Here is a 23,701-nt window from a genome sequence, read left to right on the forward strand (position 1 = left end):
AAGGGATCTGACAGGGGCACAGCTGGCAGGGGCTGTCAGCCGGAGACCCCAGAGGGTGCAAGGCCCCTCTTTCCTCGAGTAACCCAAGACCAGCGTGGGCTACTGCAGATCTGGAATGGGTTGAAACAGAGAAAAGCCTGTCACTGCTGTCCTTTTGTAGAAGAGGGTTTTTAGCTTGTGTGGCTAATCCGAAAGCATTAAACAGCACCACTGCCACCCAGCCCGAGACAAGGAACATGCCCGAGGGGAGCGGCAGCACCCAGATGAAGGCAGCAGAGCAGCCAGAGCAGCCATCAGCCCCAAGAAACGTCCCAGGAGCCCTTCTCAGCACCTTCTTCATGATTACTTCTGCCTTTTGTAGGTTTCTTGAGTGTGTCTATCAACCTCCAGGTGCCTGCGCCGCGAACCTCCCGTATACGTGATAAAACACCCTCCTGATCCTTCCTCTGGGATTTAATCCCTCTTTATTTTGGCCAGCTTCCTGCCGGTTTGTTCTCCCCACAAAGCCCCCGGTCTCAGGCAGGCAGGGGGAAGACGTGATGCCACCCAAGCTGGGAGCTGCAGATCAGCTGCGTGCCGACAGCTCTGCGGCTCAGACGCTTCCCTTATCTCCCCTCTCTGTTCCGTGCTCTTCCTACGAGCCTTTTCTCCAGCAGCTTTAATTTAAGCATCGCCTTGCGCACGGAAGATGTGGTACTCTTATTGACAGAGCTTTATTGGGAAACGCTGATTTAGGCTTGCATGCAAATGATTCGAGCATGCAGAAATTGTGCTCGGACGTAGCTAGGAGCTTGCTGTGCCAGGCTGCGCTGCAAATGTCTTTGTGGAGGAGCTAAGCAGCGAGCTCCACTACTTCACCACCCAACACTGCCAAGGTTTGCAGGTTCTCTGGTGCCCCGGAGGTGATGTGGGGGTCCATGGGTGGCTCCCCATGTCCCAGACATATGAACTGCTCACTGACCTTGCATTTTAAGCTTCTAAGTGCGTTACAGCATCTCATCCTAAAGGCCTTGCTTCAACCAGGACAGAATTCCTTTTCTCTGACAGCACAGATTGTGTTTTTACAGAAATTAAACTTGACAGCATCGCCTTCCCCCTGCCCCAACTTGCTCTACTCTTACTGCAAATCCAGTCCAGCAGGGCTTAGGAGAACAGGACAATCCTAAGAAGGATAAGGAAGACTAAAGAAATTGAAGAAAAACGGAAGAAAAATAGACTGAAAACAATATTACCTGAGCTGGACAAAGAGAAAAGCATCTACAGCCCATGGAGAAAACTACTGCACATGTGCAAATCCCTCCACTGCAGCGCCCGAGGCAGTATTAATAACAGGAGTTTTTAAATCACTGTTATCTCAACCATCTCCTTTTTATTTGTGCCTTGTAGAAAGGAGATTTCTTTCTGTTATCTTTAAATTCGGTTGCTTGATACCTTCAAGATTACAACCTTTGCAAAGGAGCCGGCAGACCTGGCAGCTCCCAGCAGCTGGAGCTCGCTGCCGCTGTCCCGGGACTGAGCATGGCCCAGGAGATGTTCTGCAGAGACAACTGTGGGCAGCCGATAAATTGGGGCAATTCCTGAACTGAAACCTAAAGGGAGATTCCTTCTCCATTGCTTTTTTTTCCTTTTTTTTTGGTGTCCTGCATGAAACTCTTTCTTTCAGGGTTGTTTCTGGAAAATTAGCAGCTGAGGTTTCTCTGTGCTTTTTGGCTTCTTTTGCCTTGATTTCTAAACACGGATATAAAGGTTTTCTTTACTCGTATGCACACACAGACACAAGTGTGCACGTGTGTTGCTTCTGAAAGGCCACAAGCACAACGAGGGCTCGTGCTTCTACCACAACAGTAACGACTGGTCGTGATCTGTTCACTACTGAAGAGGTTTGTGGTTATTTGTTTTTTAAATAAAATTAATCCCTTCTGTCAAACAAAGATAATCAGCAGCTGTGGCTTCAAGACAACCATGTGCCAGGCCTGAGCTGGAAATCACTCTCTCTTCTTACGTGTATTATTGAGATACCTTACAAGTTTCTTAGCTTAAACACGCTCCGGTCCTGAGCAGTCAGTGCTGGAGGCTGCCCCCTCTCTCGCTTTGCAAGGGTCAAGCTACAGGGATGGAGGCTTTGGGAGAAGAAAGTATTTCAGTAATTAATTGTCAGCCAGCTGGCAGACCTAACTCGCCAATAAGGCAATATTAAAAACTAGGGGGTGCTTGCTGCCCCCTAAAAACCTCACCATTCAGCACTGAACCCCAAAGAATTATTCAGCAGGAAGACGAACAAAAGGCTGCAAGCTCCCGTAGTGCACCGTCCTCCAGCTTCTCTAAGAGCTCACTTGAGCTTCTGGCAGGAGAAAGGCAGCCACAGCCTTATTTCTCCTTAGGAAATACTACGCATTAAAGAAACACACTAATATTTATTCTGCCCAGTTTTCCAAAGTGACCCTGGCATGCATATGTAGGAGGAGTGGTGCTCGTCCTACAAACACTCAGAGCTTTAGCAGCAAAATGTACAAAACAGAGAAGATTGCAGGAATCAGGATATTCCACTTGCAGGTGCCACCGTACCAGCATCCTCTGCCTGGTGCAGCAAACTGGGCAAATTTAATTTAGGAACAAAGAGAAAACAAGATGAAAGACAAACCGAGCCTCCCAGAGGAGGAAAAATCACAGCTACAGAATTCTGATGAGCACCATTTCTTATCTTAAACACGTCGGTTCTTCCCATTTCGGAAATACAGCATTCAAAAATCCAGCTACACGGATACGTCTGTGTGGCTGGGTTTCAGGTTTGCAGCTGACATGCTCTGGATATGGGTCTTCACTTCAGGCTGAGCCCAAAACCCTGCTACCCCCCAGCTGGCAGCAGACAGCAGCTGGCAAACCACTGGTACCTCTCCCCTTGTGTCCACATGGCTTTAGTATTCCCTGAAACTCCCAAATACCAGTGCATTTTGTTGTAACATCTCTGAAAATATGCAAAAAATAACAATTTCTGACCTTCAAAATGTAATTATGACATTTTGCTTTGTTATTCCAGCCACGGGCAAACGGTTCCAACAAAACGTGTCACAAACTAGGCCCTAACACCCTCAGGCTAAAGCCACCTCTTTTTTAGGAACTAAAGGGTTCATTTAAACCATTATTTACTTAACACTAGCCAGAAGAGAAATGGAAGAGCTGGAGCACCAAGAAGGCAGCTATTCTCGTTAAATTGGTCTCAATTTCTCAAGGATCCGGTTGAACATTACAGAGGTCACAGCCCCACGCTGCTATGAAACCGTCAGAAGTTTCCAAAACCCGCGGAGTTTAATAGGGAATGCTGTATTCCCAAATCACCTCAAATGTTTTACAGAGCAGTACGACTTTCGGTTTTATAGCTCCAAAACACTAAGCCAATAAAAAGTCTATTTCGGACAGATCCGCAAGCCTCAGCCATTAGCTGTGATCACAGACCCTACAGGAGCTGCCTTTGCAGGCTGTCAGGAGCAGTTCCCTGTTCCCCGAACCATCTCCATGCCATTTACCCTTCCCTGCTTTCCTCATTGGAAGCTATTGCCATTCCTGAGCCGTGGCTTTTCCCCAAAAGCTAAAATAACCTCTCAGAAGGCTCTTCAGCCTTAGGGCACCAGATGCCGGGTCGCAGCACGCCGCACGATCGTGCTGTCCACTCCCCCTTGCCTTTATCTGCTCCATAAATCGCCCACGTGCCCACAGAGCTGTGCTTCCCGTAGAGCATGCCTTGCATTGTTCCGAGTGGCTCACCCCTCCGTTTTTCTCCCTCTTTCCCCCCGACAGCCCGAAGCCCCGTAGCGCACACCGCAGGTACCGCAGCGGCGGCACCCACCCAAGGTTACGCCACGGCACTTTGCCGGGAGATACGCCGGGCAGCCTCTCGTGCTGGAGGCAGCTCAGGCTCTGGCCTGATTGGAATCTTTCCAAAGTGTTGATTTGAATCTTTCCAAAGTGCTGGAGCAGCTTAGGAGCAGCTCTCGCCCCTCACCCAGCCAGTTCACAGGGGCTGCTCCGTGCACCCTCCGACCGAATTCCTATTTCATCGGGCTGCAAACCGCATCCTACCAGGCCGACTCCCAGCACAGCCTCGTATAAAGCAAGAAGGCCAGGATCAAAACTGCTCCAGAGCACGCTATCAGATACTCCAGGCTTCGTTTTTATCTGCACGTCGAACCACAAGCAGCAGCCTTAGCTGAGCCCGAGCACCCAGCCCTGAGCTCGCGCTGCGCTATCGAGCGGCCGGCCAGCTGCGGGGCTCGGAGGCATCGATCCCCGCCGTGCCACGGTGCTGGGTACCACGTCCAAGCCAAATGTGTCAGCACAGGTCAGCTCCAAGCCCCAGCACTGCTACCTGCGCTCTGCTCTGCAACTATTTTGCCATTAACAGTAAAGGCGCTATAGGTTTTTGCTCTCTTTGATCTAGGCTGGGCTATTATACTCCTCTCCCAAGTGTTTGCTAGCAGGCTGCACACAGCCGCGCGTCTCCAACTGAACATATTAATGAACTTTTGATGGAGTGCTCGAAGGCTGCCAAGGCAGAGAGGATGGCTTACAGAAAGCAGTGAGCCCCCGCAGGTGGCCAGGGGCTGCGCGGCACAGTCCTGGGGCACCGCACCGCCGCTCTGCAGCTCTGCCAAGACATCAGTGCTGGCAGCGCAGTCCTGACAACGCCACTGCCTCCAACACCCTGTGCCACAGCTCCTCCCGGAGAAGCCCATCCTCCAGTGACAATTTTCTATGAATAAAATGCTTCTCTTCATGCTTTCCAAGTGCTCTGCTTCGCTAAGGCGTTGCACATTTTCTCCAAAGCGCACATGTGCACGCTGCTGAATGTTTAGCATCTTGCTTCCTCCTCCTCTCCCTCTCTCTGAATTTCTCCTACCTTGTTTTAGCCAATCATACAGGAGAAAATTTTAGTCTGAGCCTCATTAGTATAGGATATAAAAATAGAAGTGCATTATCTTTTGTAGTTCTCTCAGTTGATTCATCAGCTGCAGGGAGGGGAAATAATTAAATGTTTGTCTAGTGAAAAAAAGAAAACACGAGAGAGATTGTTTCTGTGGTTTCCTTGAACCTGAGCACAGAGATTTAGGGGCTCTTGTGATACACAGACTTTGCCCTCCCCACTCTCCAGGGCTATAAAAATGCCTGATGCTGATACCTCCCCTCCTTCCCTCCTCCTCAGTTCAAAAATAAACACATGATGGAGACTTCAATTCAGGAGAAGCTGGCAAAATGTCCCTGCTGCAAAGCGCCAACATCCAGCAAATCCCCTTCAAAACTTTTACCCAAATAGCCCCAAATCCCGCTCAGCACCCCTCCCAGCACCTCCAAAAGCTCTCCTAGAGACAAGAGAGCTGGACGAGCAGGCGCGTGCCTGCACGGACCAAGGTCAGCACAGGAGATATTCAGAAAACATTAGCGAGCTGACTTGATCCTTCATCAAAATACTTTTTGCTTTTCCTTCCTAACACTTCACTGCCCACGACATGGCAGGCTGAGCCGATGTGACAAACTGTCGAAACACATTTTTTTTTAAAGAGAAAAAATTAAACCTAGACTTTAAAGGTAAAACTGGCCCCTTTGAGTCTCTCTGCATCACACGTGACGCTCCTGCTAGAAAAACCAAAGGCTCCGAGAGCAACTTGCTGGGAAAAGGCTCCCACAAAAGGGTTGGGGCGGCACCATCAGTTTCCTGGCTTTGCCTCTGTCTTTTAAGCTCACGTAGAAGCAACCACAGAGGCACAGCAGCACCTGAGTGTTTTGTAATGCCCGGACACAAAGCTGGGATAAGATGCTCTTCCTTGATTCCTTACCTAACCACACTGCTGCACTGCAAGCAAGATCCGCTGCCAAAGGACAAGGATCACAACCACCATCATCCCTAAGCCTCTAAATTCATACGTCGTGGTTTATTACTGCTATTGTATGGGTAATGACCTATTTACCATTCAGGGTGTCAAATCCAAAGTGCCTTTGTGTTCCCCGGTGGAGTGCGAGATTGCTATTGATGAGTTTAGCGATTTGATGTAAAGGAAATGAGTTGAATGCTATTGGTGCTCTTTTGGGATAAATGCCAGGGAGTTTTTATAGAGGGTTTTCAAAGCTACAATAAAATACCACGGATCTGAGTCAGAGTGGGCAGGCATCTCCGTGTAAATCCGTGAGCAGCAGAGGTCTCGGTACACGCGGTAACCACAGACGTAAGAATATGATGTGGCCAAACTCCTCGGCAGCACTGTGTGCATATCGGTTCCCTGAAGGTGCACAAACCTCGAGATTCCTGGCGTACACAGAGGTCACCTTCACGTCGCTCTGTGCGGGTGTGATTGATTACATGCCCACAACGCTTGTGCAGGGGCACGCATCTGATTGCTGATATGCGTGGTGGTAAATCAAGGCCTTGCTGCACACCCTGTGTGCTTGTAGGCACACAGCAGCCAATGAGCATTTTATATGATTTGCTTTTAATTACCTCAGCTGGCAAAAAATAGCCTTTTCTTAGAGCTGGATGGGTAGTGAGCACATGTAGAAAGCAGTTTACAAATACCTTGGGAACAGGCACACGCGCAGCGACACTCATTAATATAAACTGCAACGAGCCCAAACCTCCATGGTTGTCTCCAGAAACTGGTTACGCATTTCCTATGATTTCAAAATGATTATCCTGGAAGTGAACAGGTTTAAATTATTGAGATCTTATTTCAGTATGTGATGGTCTAAGACGAAAAATTAAAATCCGTGACAACAGCTAGAACCGTGTGACTTCCTAACAAATAGGCAGGCTCTAAAGCCAAGCCCCAGTTGACTGAGGATCTAGTTCATGGTTTCCTTGGTCTTGGGCTCGTTTCCAAGCTCCCAGAATCCCTTCCCAGTGTTCTCCCCCATTAAGTCCATCAGGATTAGCAAGAACCCTGGGGTTTCAGCTCACAGATTTAAAATGGATGGTGCTATGGAAGGTAAAGAAAATGGGGAAAAAAAGTCTGTTCTGCGTTTATACATCGGTGTAAAGTAGGGAGAGTTTATGAGCAAGCAGCACACGATGGGACAGAAATATTTAAGAATTAAGGCTTCTTTGTGGTAGAAGAACCCGATGCACTTGGTAATGAGTACAGAAGCCCTTTTAAAAATAAGATATTGAGGCTGCTGGACACAGATAAGACTCCATAGCCCTGTCTCGCTAGCACAGGTCAGCTAACTGAATACAGCTTGTGCTTTCTAAGGTCATCCATAAATCCAGGGGACTTCTGAGTACTCTAAAGAGATCAGGAAGGTTTGGAACAGGGTATTGAACTGCCAAAAGAAATCCTTTTCTTACAGCCAAATCCACCTCTATGAATCTTCCACAAGCAGTAATCAAAACGCTGGTTCCAGCCTACGAAACAGCTCACTTGTTTCTTCTTCTTTGGGGCTGGTGCCAAAACCAAGACCTACTCACACCTAGAGCCACAACCTACATTGACAGAACCACCAAAACAAACCTCGAGCTTTGGCTTAGCCAGTCATTTCAGGCTCACACAGTATCGGTGGACTCAGGACCACGTAGTCAGTGATGGATGGGACTGACCTGTGTGGAAGTCTCCAATGCCCAGCTTTCTAACACGGTCAGACTGGCAAATCCTGCTGTCTGCTGAAGGCTTGAATCCGCTCCAGGTAATAACAATAAAATACTCCCTTCATCTCTGCCCCGGTGTTATCAACAGCCCGTTTCCAGAGCCCTTCTCATGAATCCATCTGTCTTTGGGAGGTCTGCTGCTCCTCTCTGCAGCCATCATTAGGATAAACTTCATTTTGTGCAAATCCTGCTGGTGCTGCCCCTTCATTAGCGGTGCTGCCCAGAGCTGGCTGTGTGCACTGAAACACACCGCTCCTTGCAACCGAGGGGGCTCTGAGCTCAAAAAACCATATTTGAATCATCTGTTCTGCTCAAAGCCAAAGGAAGACTGCCCCCTTGAGCGCCTGTTCCCAGTATTTTCTCCAGCCTAATCACACCTATGCCACGTGAAGGTGCGCCAGTTATTTTCCAGAAACACAAATCCGTGGCCTAGTGGATTCAATTTGCTGCGTGTCCTACTTTCTTCTGATCTCCAGCCCCAGCTTTCCCTTTATAACACCACTCCTCTATACTTAGCTTCTCCCCCCACATCATATCCTTCTCCCTCTTTTACCGGCGCTCTCTCTATTTGCAAAAGCCCGCAGCTCTCCTCCTCTTGCCTCGCCTCCGTCTCAGCCTCTGGCTGGTTTCTCTGCACCACAACCTCTCCAGATTCACCCGGCCTGGTAAACCGACTGCAAACCCTCTCTCCATTTCACTCGGTTGCTCTGAGCCAGTCATTTAAATGCGAAGGCATTTAATTCCCTGTCAGCAGAAACAAGGACTAGATAATGCATCCGTCGCTAATGCGATCAGACTCACCGGCCAAACCACGCCGCGCCGTCCCGCCAGGGAAATTTCCTCCTTGCCCGAGTGGGGAGGTCACTCAGCTCTGCCAAGGAACAGCACCGCCGCTCCCCAGACGGGATGGAGACGGGATGGAGATGGCAGACACATTTCTGCTCGGCACACGAGGACAGCCCCAGTGAGACAAGATGAGGGGGACGCGTTTGGAGTGAGGTCAGAGGAAATATCATGAATCTGGAGTCGACCGCTTACGTTTTGGGATGCTCTGCTGGGGAATCTAACTTCTGGCAGCCAGGAAAGTCTCCTATTTCCTTGGATTCCTGTTCTCAACCCCTCACCTTTCTGCAAGCCTGCTTTCCAAACAGATGCTTATCTTCACAGAGCCCTGTCTGCCTGCCAGGTTGCTCTGCCTTGCTCCACCACTTGAGCCCAGCTCCCAGGAGAGCAGCAGGAGAGGCAGGAGCACACCACGGTTACAGGGACGTGCTGGGAGCAGCCAGCCAGCTCCTCCAGGCCCCTGCGCACAAAGCAGCCACCTGCACAAGCCAGAACCAAGGGGAGAGGCAGGAAGGCAGGCAGAAAGCCCCCGTTAGCCCATGAAAAGCGGCCGAGGTGCCTCGGTGGACACATCGCTGCTTTGGGCTCTGCATGGCGCCTGCCAAGAACTGGACTCAATGCAAATCACCATGAGCAGTCCGGATGGCTCAAAATGGACCAGAAACAAGGTAAAATCTCCTTCACAAATGCCATCACGTACAAGAGAAATGTCGGGTGCACTGCGCTGGCCTTTCAGGAGACTGCTGGGAGTGACGATGATGACGTTTATTAGATTCAGGGCTTAATTCTGCCCAGACAAAGGCACCATGCCCCATCAGACACCACCAGCCTTTAACACTGACAGACTTCTTCCAGCCTCTTGAGCAGGCCGAGAATATGTAAGGTGAAAGACAAAAACCAGATGCTCCTTGTGTATGGCCAACAGCCTGCCCTGCCTACCTCAGTCCAGCCTGGCAGACACTGCATGATCCTCTCCACTATGGGATTATCCCCTAGGAACCGGGGGGCTTCCAACTTCCAAACTCAGCACGCTCACCATTCCAGCCACCTCGGGGTGTTTCTCAAGACAGGACAAGAGGAAAAGTTCACAGAAGAAAGCCTTGGGACGCTCCACTTTCTGCCCGACCTGCGCTGCAGCCAGGGGGAATCTTTCTGTGGCTGCTGCAAGGAAGAAGAGATTCAAATGATCTGGAAGGGAGCTGAAAATAACAATCCAGAAAGCTGAAAACATCTGGAAGCCCAATGCTTTGCTCTACAATTCTGAATTGTTTTCTTGCCTAAAATAGATTTCTAGATGGATTGCAATTAAAATGAGTTACACAGTGCTGTAAGAACGTTACTTGTTTCCGTTTCACATTTTATTTTTGCATCTTTGCTTTCTAGATCCTTTCACGTTTCATCAGCCACTCTTTGGATGTAAACTACCTTTTTCTTTTCCACTCTTTTTCTAGCCAAATCATTCTGCATGCAACCAGTTTAATGCTTTATTACCAGAAGGATTCTGCTGTCAGGAATTTACACAGCCTTATAGCATTTCCCTATAAAAAGCTGGCCAGCGGTGCAAATACCCACTGCAAGCACTGACAAGCTGAGAAAACTCGCAGAAACATCTGACCATTTCCATCGAGGTGACTGTTCTGTGATACCTTTGTCCCATGCCTCCAGGACATAAATTTTCATCTATTGTCCTGATTCCTGCTCATAAACCACACGGAGGGAAGAAGACCACAGGGAAGGGTGGACACCATGAAAACACCTTTGCCTTTCTGACGAGCTTGTAAGCAGTCCAGTTGCCACTGAAGAGGGCAGCACCACTGCCACCCCACTCCAGCCACTTGCTGGCCATCGTTCATGGGGATGGGCATGATGAGAAGGTGATAACACAAGGGATGCCCAACACCAAGCACAGCTGTCAAAAGCACTGGGGTTCAGTTTTACAGATGCACTAGGATCTTCTCAGCATACCAGTCCCTTTAGACTTGTCCTGTACAACCTTACACTTGAGCTCCTGTGGATAATGCAGAAAACTGCTGGTAGTCCCAAGGCTTTCATCTTCATTTGCCTTTTGAGGGTTTTCAGGCACCCATTTCCATTTTAAAATAGAAAAAGTACTCGAGTATTTATTTAGCACAAAGGCTTTTAAGTAACCCAACTTCAGCAACCATTCTGAAGATGCTGGAATGAGGAATGTCAAGTAGTATTACTATTACTCGAATTTCAACATCAGCTGGAAACAAACGCAAAGGTAAAACTGTCTGCAGTAGGAACGGAAAGGAAAAAGGGGAAATAAAAGAAAGCTAAACCCACTGCTAGTGACGGTGAGATGTTTTCAGCTGTGGGAGAACTGTTCAAAGGAACAAGTGGGAGTCTTTCATGACCATCCGAGACTAACCACTACAGACGTTTCCTGCCAGGTTTGACAAAACAGGAGGGAACGTGCCCCAGGGAACAGCCTTCTTTTGGGGGAAAGGATGGTCAGCCACAGAAGCTCTAAAAGGACAGATTGGGAAAGAAAGATGTGAGCTCATGTCAGTCAGGCAGAGAGACAGTCTGTCTCCAGCAGACTGCACTTCCAGCGGGATCCCACCGTCCAGAGCAGGGCTGGGCTGCCTTGGGTGGCTTTTGTGCCGTTTGTCTGCGTGCTGTGAGCTGATTCTGGTTCTTATTACAGGCTAGGAGGAGAGCAGCACTGGTTGCCCCGAACGGGTCTGCCCTGGAGCTTGTGCCATGGAAGACCAGGAAGCTGCAACTGCAAAGCTCCTGTTTTTACTTAGGCATTTCTCCTGAATGTAGCTTGGTTTCCTCGCTGTACAGAAACACCACAAAAGGCTAGAGAAACAGAAAAGCCTCATTTAGATTAATTAATAACAGAGAGGAATTGTATTCCTAATGAGTAACGATGGAAGGCTTTAAAGAGGTATAGGGACCTTATCTAGCTGAATGCAGTTTAAAATAGTGGAAAGAATAAGGATGCAATCTGACGTCGCACATGCAAAATATGTGAGGGCAAATTAATCTTTGGCAGAACCCCGCTGACAGCGGCAGAGCTGCCTCAGCCGTTCACTTGGCATCTCGTCTGGTAAGACCTCAGGTGGAACCCTGGACATCGCTTTGAACCATTGATAACTCAAGGAGGGAGCAGCCCGGGGGGGAGCCCCGCTCTGCCAAGCCTCCCGCAAAGCCCCTGTCCCCCTCGGCTGCACGGAGCGGAGCGGGCAGGGAGGTTTCCAGCCAGATGATCACATCTACCTTCAGCACAGCGCTTCTCGTCCTCAGCTGTCAAATCGTTTAACGGGAAAGGGCAATTTCCTTCTGCACGTTTTACAATGCCCTTGGGGCCGGTGGGGGGCACCCCGTCCCTCCCCACCTGGGCCGGCGCACGCCGCTCGAGCCAGACTTTGGAGCAAAACGCAGAGCGCTCACGGGCGGTGAACGGACGAGTGCGTCACCCCTGCCGAGCTCACGAGAATTTCCTGCTTATGGCCGAGGTTTCTGCGGTTTTAGAAATACAGAAGATTTAAGCTCCCATGTCTGCAAGCATCAGAAACCCCCAAGCTAATGGGGGTGAAGACAGAGCGCTCTGGATAAACAGGTTATTCCATCACCATCAATTATTGCGGCTCTCGCAATTTTCTCTACGGCTCGTCTCGCAGACACTATCCCAGACAGGGCACGGAGCTACTTGCACTCCTGGTTTCAGCCAGCATGGCAATTTACTGCCTCCTTGGGAAGGCTTTGATATTTTAAAACCACAACAGAGCATTCTCTTTGCTTGAAAGGCAACCGCTAGCTTAGCCACAGCGGAAGTATTTGCAGTGCCCTGGGAGATGAAAGCAGTTCAAAACCTTTAGTTTTATTGGGCAAATTAAAAATAAGCAAACAAGTCCTTCTCTTTATTTTCTTTAATGCTACCGCTGCCTATTCTCCTCCTAGACTTTCCAAGCATCCTTCAGAAATGAAGCAATTCCACTGAACGGCCTGGAATTAAGCCTGGCAATAGAGATGGAGAAACTGAGACTCGGCGCTGTGCAGAGGATGGGAGCACCCAGCACGCCCTCTGAGCCGTGCCCTGCTCCTGGTCCCCCGTGTGTGCCACAACACGGCACCCTTTTAGGGATTAAAGCCCACGACGTTGCTGACTCGAGCCAGATCCGTATCACTCAGGATTTTTGGTTGTGCTCCTCTGCCTCTCCATAATTCACAATGCTCCCCCTCCCTGGGATGCTTAGTGAACAAGAAAACCGCGTGTCCTCTCTCATCCCCTCACGCCTGGACATCCGATGACATGACTGCCGACGGGGCCGGATGGCTGCAGGAGCTGCTAGCACGGCGTTAGACCCCCCGAATTTCCCCCCCAGCACTCTGCAAGGCGTCGGAAATGGGCTTGTGGGGAGAGCCAGGAGGCGAGGGCTAAAAGTGGCTCTTGACTTCACTCTCCCGTTTGGGGGTAGGCGGTGGAGGTGGGCGGCTGCGAGCAGAGGGTAGGCGGAGGGGGCGACGTTTATTTCCAGCTGCACTCTTGTGCAATTTCTCTCGGCGCTGAGATTTTATAGAAAACAGCAGGAGGTGGGGAGTGGGGGGGGGACCAAAAAGGAAAATCGCAGAGTCCTTGCAGGGAAACGTGCTAAGGAAGAGGAGAGAAGTCATCCTCCTCAGCCCAGAGCCGAGATTCTGCTCTTGTTGCTGCCAGTTTTAAAAATACAACAAAACCCAGGATACTGGAGCGACATTGCCGAATCGGTCACAACCATGTACAATGGAAATAAGGCCACTTGACAGAGAGGCACACACCGATGTGCGGTAACGACACGATGCTAAAAAATGCTGCTTGCAGAAAGCCTGCCTCCTAATAAATGGCAAGGGCTTCTTCACTCCCAGAGATTATGTAATATGTTCTTGCCTGCTGCTGACTCATATTTTTCAAAATATATCTGGGAAGGAAAACATATGCACACGTGTTTTAATGCATTTGTTTCCCTCTATCTGTACAGATAAATACGCACCAAGGCGCCCAGCAGCAGGCACACACATGCATGCTCACTGCTGCGTGTCGTGTGTGCGTGAGGAGCGGGGCCTGGCATCTGTTCCACACGCACACACTGGAGATGGATTAAACCAGCACCATTTTCTGGGGCAAAACACAGCAACTGCTTAATGCAGGGAGTGTGGGAGGAGAACAAGAAACCAGGAAGCTACGGGGGGGATGGCAAAAGCAGCAGCACTGGGAACGCGCTGCCTACAAGCTCCCGCCAAACCTGGGCTCTGGGGACTCGGCACAGTCTCAGACTCAGCTTAAAACTGAGCTGGAAAAATGGCTTTTGGGCCGCTTTGACAATTTGCAAACGGCAGTAGGCTACGAACATCACACTATTTAAGGGGGTGGTGCTGCGGTCAGCGGTCCCTAAAATTTTGTAAATCTGGGATTTTGGTCGTGGCAATGCCTGTGAACACACGTTGTGCCCTGGCTGAGGACCTACGAGGCAGCTGGTTAGTCCTGCGCATGTCTGTGGCCAGCCTGCAGGTCTATGAGGTTTAGTTCCTTTCCTCTGAGCGTGCGGGTACTTTTAATTCTTTAGAAAAGACTTTTAGATGCTTCTGCAAAGCCCTTGGTGTCCAGGAGATGGGATCGATCTGCTGCTGGGCATCAGATGAGAGATTCATCTACTCTGGACCAGAGGAGACTGAAAATCTATCCAGATGTCAGCTCCTCATCACGAAGTGGCGGCAGACACCCTGCATCGACCACAGCGGGTGCCCTGCTCACACCGCCTCCTCCTCCTGCCCTCACACCTGGGCAAAAGCACCTGGTGCAAGTCCTGGTGCCCCACGGCCCTTCCCAATGGTCTAAGGCAGAAATGAGTGGGATGCCTCTGATCCTCCTCACCTTACACAGCCCTTCAGAGAGGCAATTCTCCTCTCCTTGGTCGCTGCATCAGACAGGTACACGCACATCTACGCATTGCTGCATGCGGGCACCATCAGCATTCCCGTTCTGTGCACCCAGCTTCACGTATACACAACCCTAGAGCAATAAAATTCTAATTTAATACCTAAACCTACATCAGAGATGAGTGCCATTTGAAGGACGCTCATTCTTGTTCTACAGAAACTTAAAAATGTTTTATCTGGATTCAAAACCTGTTCTATAATTGTTACTTTTTAACTTAATTCTCACCGAACTCCACAGAAGACCAAATGCACAGCATACCTAAAAGGCTTTGCAATAAACCTTAAAAACAAACATTAAAGATTGATCACATTTTTCCAAGTTTACAATAAAACTGACTGAAGCTCAACTAGATAAGGAAAGAGAGTTGCATAAAATTAATCACTACCTTATCAAGCCAGGAAGAAAGAATGTTAGATAACAAGTGTTTCCTAAATTTGGTATCAGAACAGAAACTTCAATGCAAAACCTATTAAGAAAATCTTGTCAGATATACCGAATATAATACAGAAGAGTGGAACCATCAAAAATAGCAAGAGGAATATGAATTCTTCAGAAAAAAAAAAATGCCTTTGGTTACTGCCAGCAAGGTCCTGATTTTATTTTCTCAAACTGAACAAAATTTCTTGACAAAACTTTTCGCAGATATGCCCAGCAATTTAGCCCTCTGCTTATCAGAGTAAAAGATTGGTCCTCAGGGTATTTCTCTAAATTTATATTTATCGTTGTGCAGCTGAGGCCATACTGCATTTTCGCAGTTCCAAGAAACATCTCCTACACAATTAGGATCCTTGTTAGTTCCCAAACCCTCGTGCCCGGCCGGTTTGTCAGCCAGTACCTTTGGGCTGTGAGCTGCAATCACTTCCACAGCCACACGCTCTGAGCTCACCAGCAGTGGCTCCAGACCCCAGAATTGGCAAGGACCAAACTTAACTCTTTAGAAGCAGCCACACTCGGGCAAATACCTTGGTACTGAACGGGAACTGATGCAAAGAAAACGATCGGCATTGTCACCTGGTCACTGATGAGGGTGAGTCAGCTCCTTGGTGGCACGGGGCACATCCAGCGTGCCCTAGTACACTCCTACCCATGTCACAAACCTCCTGTCGGCTATTTCCATCCTCACACGCTCCCCAAATGCCACCACGGGAGCAGTGCTGGGGATGGCAGCAGGACAGGGCACGCGGCCTTCCCTCACCCACCGCCGGGCCTGCACCCAAAACGCGGCCGCCCCAGGGCCAGGAGGCATGGCAGCATCACCGTAGCAGCTTAGCCTGAGGAGAAAAGGATGCTGGAGCACACGGCTGCCCACACTTGTGGCGGGGCAGTCAGAGAGCTTCAAAATCTAACAACCTGGGAATTTGCATGCAATCCCACCCACAACAACAACAAAGGGCCATCAGGCTGTGGGGCCCTACCCCGCGCTAGGCCCGTGGGGCAAGGCCACCTGCTGGGAGCACAACACCTCAGTGGCTGTGGTGCCACCACCTCAGGGCTGCTTCATCTCACCCGAGCCCTCCCCAGGGCTCCTGCTGTCTGCCTCACGAGTCCTGGTCACATCCCAGAGAAAGGCACCAGGGCTACAGAAAGAGTTAATCTCTCGGAGGCTTACAGATCGCAGAGAAAAGCGGCTTGCAGCGTACCCCCTGCTTTACTTAGCTGGAGATGCTGCCTAAAATAGAAACGCAAGCCTTGCCAGCAGTCTATACGTTATGTTATATATGTCTCAGCTGATGCAAAAGAAGGGGCAGGCACTAACCCACATGGGACCTTCCTCATGGGCACAGGCAGGCTTTTCTGCTCCTGGGCGTTGCTGCACTGGGACCTCCAAAATCCCCACCAAGAGCTGCTCCACTGCACGAAAACAGCTCTCCCCACAAAGCCCCAGACCCATCTGGTCCCAGTGAAAAAAAAATCCAGCCCTAAATCTTTAAATACCTTCATGTCAGTGCTGTTGCACCCGCCATGGCCCTCCTTTAAAGCTTCGGGCCTGGCCATCGCAGTCCACCACAGGGAGCTCTGAGGGCCGTCCCAGCGAGCACACTGCCAGTGAGATGTTCCCGACAAGGCAAGGGTAATACTCCATAAAAACTGGTTTTAACTGGAAACAAGCATCCAAGGCTGCACGGCCCTTTGCTGGCAAGGTTGACAGTGGGGTTAGGACAACCTGGCCATCTGTTGGTTCTTGCAGAGTAAGACCCATTTCCACCCAGGGTCACAAGAAATTCAGCCAAACAACAACAGAAAAAACATGGTTCCTGCAGCAGCTCTTCCTCCAAAAGCATCTATTTTTAGCCAGAAGCATCAATCGCTACAGCTTGCCATCTACAACAGCCCAAATGTGCAAAATCCTACCACACGCAGCAGGGCCAACGCGTTGCCCCTCGGTATCACCACGGCCCTGCCACCCGGCCCCGCTTTGCAGCGAAAGGACGTTGCAGGAAGGGAAGGAGGAGGTGTCCAGCCTTGGCCATGCCCAGGTAATGTGCCATGTTCCCCTCCTACAGCTGGGGAAGAGGAGCTGCAGGAAGGCAAAGGAACATGCCCGAGGCCATACAGCACGGCAGTGGCAGAGCAGGGACCCGGCAGCACACTCCTGGGCCGCTGCTGTCACCATGACACAAACCCGTCCTGCTCATAACACGGCAGTTATTACACAATTTGGGGGGAGTTTTCCTCAAGCTTCCTAACTTCTGAGAAACCTCAGCTAAGAGACGAATCAATGCACTTGGCCACGACAGCTCTGATTACATTTAATCACGAGATGCACGCTGAACACAACTATCAGAAAGGAACACGTTGCAAATGCAGCCCCCTGCTCGCCGCCACAGCCGCGTGATTACCACCACAGAGCACAGAGAGGCACAATGCAGGCAGAACACACACGGACATGCAGGCAGGCACTGCACACAAAGAGCAGCCTGTCCCCAGTCAAAACCAGCAGTCACGAAATACAGAAGCCGAGGAACGACATCAAAATTAACTGAACAAGACATCAGAGGGGCTCCAGTCACAAATTAAAGCAACGACGACAGAAAACTTACATGGATTTGGGGCAATTTTCCTTCAGACATTAGACACAGCGGTCGGGCTGTGGACCGAATACCTGATCCGAAGAGAAATATAAGCACATTATGCAAACAGACGGGGGCAGGAGGCAGGTGAACACGCAGCTCTGAACAACGTGCACCCACAGGGTGAGCAAGCGCCTCTGCATCCCCCCCGCGGGGCTCGGGCAGGGCAGAGCTTCATTCACCACAAAGCACAAGCCAGCGCCGTGCCGCTGCCACCCCGGGGGAAAAGCCAAATGGCAGGACAGAGAAGAGCCATCACGTCAGTGACCTCTGAGCTGTCCCGGCCCCCTTTTCACTTGTCATGTGAGGTTTAAAACAGAGGTGGGAAATATCCGGGGGACTGGGGGGGAAGGAAGCCTTTAAGGAAATGAAAGCAAGCCCTCGTCAGCCTAAGGAAAGAGCCTTAAAATCACAGCGAACGCAGGTCTAGCATGGCCATCCCGACACGTATGCTTTTTCTGAAAAATGGGAAGAGGGAAACGCACCCCTTCCCCGCGTCAGGAAGGGTGCCTGAATCTTTAAGGCAGCGAATTGCCGCTCAGGAGGAATGGACTTTTTATGGACTGTGTGAGACGGGGTTGCTATGATACAGTCAGAGGCATTTTCATGAATCCTGTGGCAAATAACATCGAATCCTGCTTAAGCAGACAAACAGCAAGTCGGGTCTCCCATCACCCAGCCTTAGCAAATACACAGGAGCAATCACTGAAAGAGATTTTATGCGTTCGAAATATCCTATCTGCATACAAATGACCATTAGTCTTGGGGCCGTGTTTTCCGGAGGGTCAGCGCTGTGATTTAGCTGAAGGGATGGCCCCTCTTCCCCCGGCCCTGGGCTTCAGCAGCCCCGCAAAGATGAAGAGCTCAACATTTGCAAAACGGGGGTGAATTACAGGGGTAATGCCCCCAGGGCTGACCCCACAGAGCCACAAGCATAACCCGAGTCGTGCCCCGGAGATCAGGGGGAAGGAAAGCTCCACCGCACACAGCTATTTTCCAGCGTGCAAATTACACCGTGAATTTTGCAAGCACGGTCACTTACGAGTACAGGGAACCTGTCGCAAGCGACACAACGCTGTCACCCCAAAAAGCAGCCAAAGCAGGTCGTCCCGGATTGAGCTGCTCCTGAAAAGTACGGCAAGACGGAGCCGTTCGCCTTGCTCCTGCTCCCCAGGCTGCTGGAGGCTCAACTGCAGGCTTGGAAAATGCAAAACTGGGGGTGCAAGGCTACAAAAGCAGGGTTGGGGCAGGTGGCTCAAGGCCCTGCTCGAAAAGGTGGCCACTGAGAACTGTGGGGTGGGAAAACAAGATCGAACTGATCGAGCAAAAGCTCCAGCCCTGGCTCACTTGTCACGCTCCTCTCTCTCTCCCTGAAGTCCAGCCGGGCGCCCCACACAGCGAGAGCAGCATTGCTAACACCACGCTCCAAGTTTTCTGTGCTGAACTTTCACGGTGCTCTGCATAAACCTTACTGCCTGCGAGCCCACCAGCCTCTGGGAGAACAAAAAGCAGAGAGGTGGCAATAAAATCACATCGATTCTCCTAAGCGCCTTCCATCGTGGGGAAAAAAAAAAAAAAAAGGACAAAAACCACAGTAATTTCCAGCCATCTCTGGATTTCCAGCAACCCCTGGTCCCCCAGCAGCCTGCCATCCCGCAGCTACACCAAATGCCACCACTGCAACCAGAAGGGGCTCGCAGGAGGCAGCGCCCGGACACAGCGGCCCCACACACATGCGATAAGGCACACCGCCACGGGCACCCCGCCACGCATCGCCCCAGATGCACGAGCTCTGGACCAAGGAACGCACTCGCTCGCGCCAGAAAATCACCATAGGTGCCGAGCATTCCTTGTAGAAATCGTATTGAAAGGTAAAACCTTCACACCGGAGCTCTAACCTTGTGGAAAACAGACATTCAGCCACAGTTGCATCCTATTTTTAACTTGCTGGTTGTTGTTTTTTTTTTTGCTTTGTTTTTCTCATTTTTCCACCCTTGCTCCTCCGAATCACTGTCACTTAAAACCGTTTCGCCGAAAGGATTGTTTTGGCTGTTGTTTGATTGATTCCCTTTCCTTGGTGATCTTTGTTCATTTATTACATTTCCAAGAGATCCCGCAACCTCCGAAACTAACGACATCACAGAGCTAACAGGAAAATAAAGCAAATTGGAGCTGTTTAACAAACTGAACCATCCTCAGCATCCAAATGATTATTTTTTTTTTTTTACGAAAGATTCACTCAATCACCTCCGGAGGGAAGCGCATTCCTCTCCCACAGACAGCTACAAGTGAAGAGAAGGACGCAGAGCCAGCAGGCACCTGAGTGGCTGTGCCGGGCTGGTGTCACCGGGTTTGGGCATTTCTGGCCATTAAATGGGCTACTGCCATTAAACACCTCTTGTCAGCTCAGGTGGCCAAATGTCACCACCCTGGGACTCAGGAATTTTTTTTTCCTCTCTTATTTACAGCTAAGGACAGTTTCAAAGCACCGGATTTGCAGCATTTGTTTAACTTAATTTCCAATCATGCCACCAGCCAAAAAGAACTCTGCTCCTAACCAAGTCCATCTCCGCATTTAACTTGCAGCAGACACTCACATGGAAACAGGTGAGTCTCCATCTCTAAGCTCCATCCAAGTCCTTATGAATCAATTACTTGATTTTTTTTTTCCCCCATGCTTAGTAGAAGACATCAGATAGAAAAATACAGCTGGAGTTGGCACCAACCAGTTAAATTAGCAAAGCAACCTAATTCCAGTGAACGTTAGCAAGAGATGTAAACATTTTCAAACTACGGTTATATAAATATATATTTTGAGCAATTCTGATTTTTCCAAAGGGGAAAATAACACAAATATATATATATATATATATATAGCCATAAGATTTCTAACAGAAACACTACTCACATACAGAGACATATTTCCAAGAGGAAAAGGCATTGCTCTTTTCAGACGTTCCCTTCAGATCCTCGCTAAACTTCATGCTCTGAAGCTCGAGCCCCCCAGCCAGCTCTGCTTTCATGCCGTAAACATTGCAATTTTGGTCCAGACATCTTCCAACAGAAGGACCTCTAACTACTGGACACCTTTTCAGCAAGCCTATAATATGCAGCTTAGCACTTCATTTTCCAGAAAATCAATGTAAATAAAGTCAAGCAAAACAGCCCATCTCAAAATCTCATGATCCTTAAGGTGGGCAAAGATTTTTCTTACATACATTACCAAAAATAATATATAGAAATGCACACGCACAAAAGAAAGCTAAAACACAATTTCTACAGAAATCAAAGCAAACCCCAACCCCTCCGTATCTGTTGCTTTAGCAAAGAAAAACAAAGCATGCATCCCCTTTTTATCTTTGATTCCTCCTTCCCAATTTGCCAAGACAGAAAAGACGTACAAACAGAAAAAAAAGCCCAGCAGTTATGTTTCGATCCCTCTCACATCTTTAAAGAAAGGAGCAGGTTATATCAGTGGGGACGTACAATTTGGATGCTTTGGGGCTGAATATTGAGAAATCAAGTCAGATCATCAAGGCAACACAGATAAATACAGAAATTAGAGATTGTCTCCCCTTTTTGTGCCTGAATGTTATTTTAGCAAAGATTTAATCCTTTAATAGGATTTCTCATCCCCCCCCCCTTAAAAATGTCCAGAGCTCGATTCAATTGCACACACCACCTCTCACCTGGCAGCTACATGGTTACTCTCACAGACATTGCACATTAACTGCTTGCTAGAAATTTCGAACAAAATGACTTATTATTAACTTGAGTCTATATTTTAAAGGAAGCAAAACAACACAGGCAGTGCTTATTACAGAAAGATATTTCCACTCTGCTTCTAACTCAATATGGATAGCTCTATCTCCACAGCACAGCACGATATATGAATGGATCATTACTATTATTTATCACATTTAAAACCCAGGCAAAAGCAGCTACACTTACAGGCATACTTAAAAGACAAGACATGACAAAAGATTTAGGGAGAGATAATATACCAACGTCATACATATCACAGCGAGGCCATGTTGAAGCTCAACGCGTTTCCCCCCTCAGTAAGAAATCTCTCTCTCTTTCTCTCTCTCTCTCTCTCTCTCCTTTCTCTCTCTCTCTCTCGCTCTTGCTCTCTTGTTGAATTGCTAGTGGAAGTAGTAGCCCCCAACAGCTCAGGAGAAAAAATCCATTTAACGAGTGCCCAGGAAGAACATGAGTATGACATTCACAAGCAATAGCACCACAATCACTGCAAAAACGACCACCGTTTGAACATCCAAGGTCATGGTGCAATGCAGAACACTGTAGTGTTCGAGATGTGGGGCTGGTAGATTTGGAGAAGTCAACCTCTGCTCTGTAAGACTGTCCATACATCCACCATGCTAGAATAAAGGAGAAAACTGTTCCTGGTTTTGGTTTTGCTCGGAATGCTTTGTGGTCTGCTTTGAGTTTATCCCCCTATCTGCTGTCTCTAGCTCATTCTGGAGCCCGCTAAGTGAAGCATCATCACAACCAGTGAGCACTAAAGATGCAAAATCCTTCCTTTAGGAAAAGAAAGCGAGCGCTGTCTGCAAGCTTCTCTCTCTCTCTCTTCCCCCCTCTCTCTCCCGGTCTCGCTCTTGCTGGCTGGCTTGCTTTTTAATTCGTCAAGCCAGTGCAGATAAGAAGCCTGTGTGAGTGTGACAGCTCTGCAAGCTGCTGCGGCTGCATCTCTCGGTGCGAGGCGGACCCTTGCGCATACAAATCAGCTCCAGTGACCAGGCAGCGAAGGGATCCTGGCTGTCAGTCAAACGCAAAAGGAAGCGCTGGCTCCATAAATACGCGCATCTTCCGCCCGCCGTGACGGGGAGCGCCATGCAGGCATGTCTGCCCGGCTGCTTTTGCGGTGGTTCGGGGGAAAAAAAGAGCCGTGCGTGGGGCTGGGAAGCCGCTGCGGCGGTCGGGTGCCGGTGCTGAGCTCCAGGAGAGGCGTCTCCAGGCTTTCTGTGCGATGCAGATCCCGCTCCCCGCCGGCGCTGTGCGGCGGGGACACCTCTGCCCCGTCTGCACCACCCGCGCGAAGCTTCGGATGGGAAATATTAAAGACCTGCAAGCAGAGCCCGTGCTGCTCGGAGCCTGCTCACGTCAGGGCTGGGAGCAGGAGGAAGAGCCGGGACGCAAAGCAGCCGAGCTAACGACGAGGCAGCCCCTCGCAACGTGGAAATTCGCTGTGAGCCTGTAATGGGGGAATTTTGTAGGGGGAAAATCACTTCTCAGCTCTGCGCAGCGCTGTGCGCACCAGCCTGTCACAAGCACATCGCAAAGCCTCACCGCTCAGCACAGCACTGCTTTGCTTTGTAAACTGAATTCCGACTCCACAGATAGAGCTGCATGGAGCCAGAGCAGGGTGGGGATCTTTATTCCTTCCACAGCAACCAGCAATGCTGATTCCTACGTTAAATTCACGCACGCACTCAACATTTACGGTCCAGATGCCAGTTGCTATCCCAAACCTCACTCTCAGGTCCCAGCCCCAGCAGTTACCTTTGAGAGGCATTGCACACACACAGTAAAAGATGCGCTCAGCTGGAAAAAGCAAATGATTTTACAGGCAGAGACAAACAGAGCAGTGCTGCCAATGCCGATGCGTTACACACCACAATGTGCACACGGGGGCTGCTCCTGGGCACGTTCCAGGAGCGCTGCCCCACACAGCACACCCGGGGCACTTGCGCACAGACACGGAGCCAAAATGCACCAAACGAGCCCTTGCTCTGGTCTCTATCAGGAGCTCGGGAGGACTTTGGTGTTTGACACCTGAGCAGACGTGGCCGGGAGGCGGTGTTTTTCCCCTCACAGCATCCTTCCAGGGCAGGTACCTTTGTTATCAGGAAGGATCGGGTCAGGTTATGCTCCTACCCCACCTTACCCCTCAGACCCATGCTACACCCAGCTCCTTGCTGCAAGGCGCATTTTATTTCCTCCCTCTGCTGGAAGGCTCCCTCCAAAGGAGCACGCTTTTTCTATATTTACCCCAAAAAGCCTTCAGAGGAGAGATTGCCCAGGGAGGCGATGACGGGGGCTCTGCTGTGCCTTCCTTCTGTTCAGACAGAGTCTCCCTCCTACAAGAGGGCTGTGAGGGGAGGCTTTTCACTTGCATGTTTACAAAAAACTGCTCGAAACCCGCCCCTGTCCACATGTGTCAGCACTTGTCAGGCTGTGCCCAGGTGA

The 23,701-nt window shown here is 49.8% G+C and overlaps 2 protein-coding genes across 22 annotated transcripts in view; both read right to left on the minus strand.

Annotated features, from left to right (window-relative positions):
• The window catches only part of ARHGEF9 (Cdc42 guanine nucleotide exchange factor 9), a 171,567-nt gene that overhangs the window by 79,139 nt on the left and 68,727 nt on the right, over positions 1 to 23,701 (minus strand). The window contains exon 1 of one of the 21 annotated variants that reach the window (XM_072042813.1): positions 21,507 to 21,646. The exons of 17 other annotated variants lie outside the window; for them this stretch is intronic. Coding sequence is in view for 3 of the 4 variants with exons in the window: in XM_072042809.1 (XP_071898910.1) it covers positions 17,462 to 17,491 (30 nt within the window). In the remaining variant the exon portion in view is untranslated. Of the gene's footprint in view, positions 1 to 17,461; positions 17,640 to 21,495; positions 21,647 to 23,701 lie in introns of those variants that run through there. 3 more of the 21 variants (XM_072042812.1, XM_072042811.1, XM_072042809.1) reach the window with 3 other exon arrangements.
• Positions 21,672 to 22,490, minus strand: LOC140003277 (uncharacterized). The gene has a single exon (XM_072042816.1). It carries the CDS (start codon positions 21,859 to 21,861, stop codon positions 21,682 to 21,684), a length of 180 nt encoding a protein of 59 aa, XP_071898917.1. The 5' UTR covers positions 21,862 to 22,490; the 3' UTR covers positions 21,672 to 21,681.

Source organism: Anas platyrhynchos, chromosome 10 (assembly GCF_047663525.1).
Source record: "Anas platyrhynchos isolate ZD024472 breed Pekin duck chromosome 10, IASCAAS_PekinDuck_T2T, whole genome shotgun sequence".
Taxonomy (NCBI): Eukaryota; Metazoa; Chordata; class Aves; order Anseriformes; family Anatidae; genus Anas; species Anas platyrhynchos.

Coding starts and splice junctions, on each gene's coding strand:
- LOC140003277 (XM_072042816.1), bottom strand. CDS start 21,861: ATGGACAGTCTTACAGAGCAGAGGTTGACTTCTCCAAATCTACCAGCC.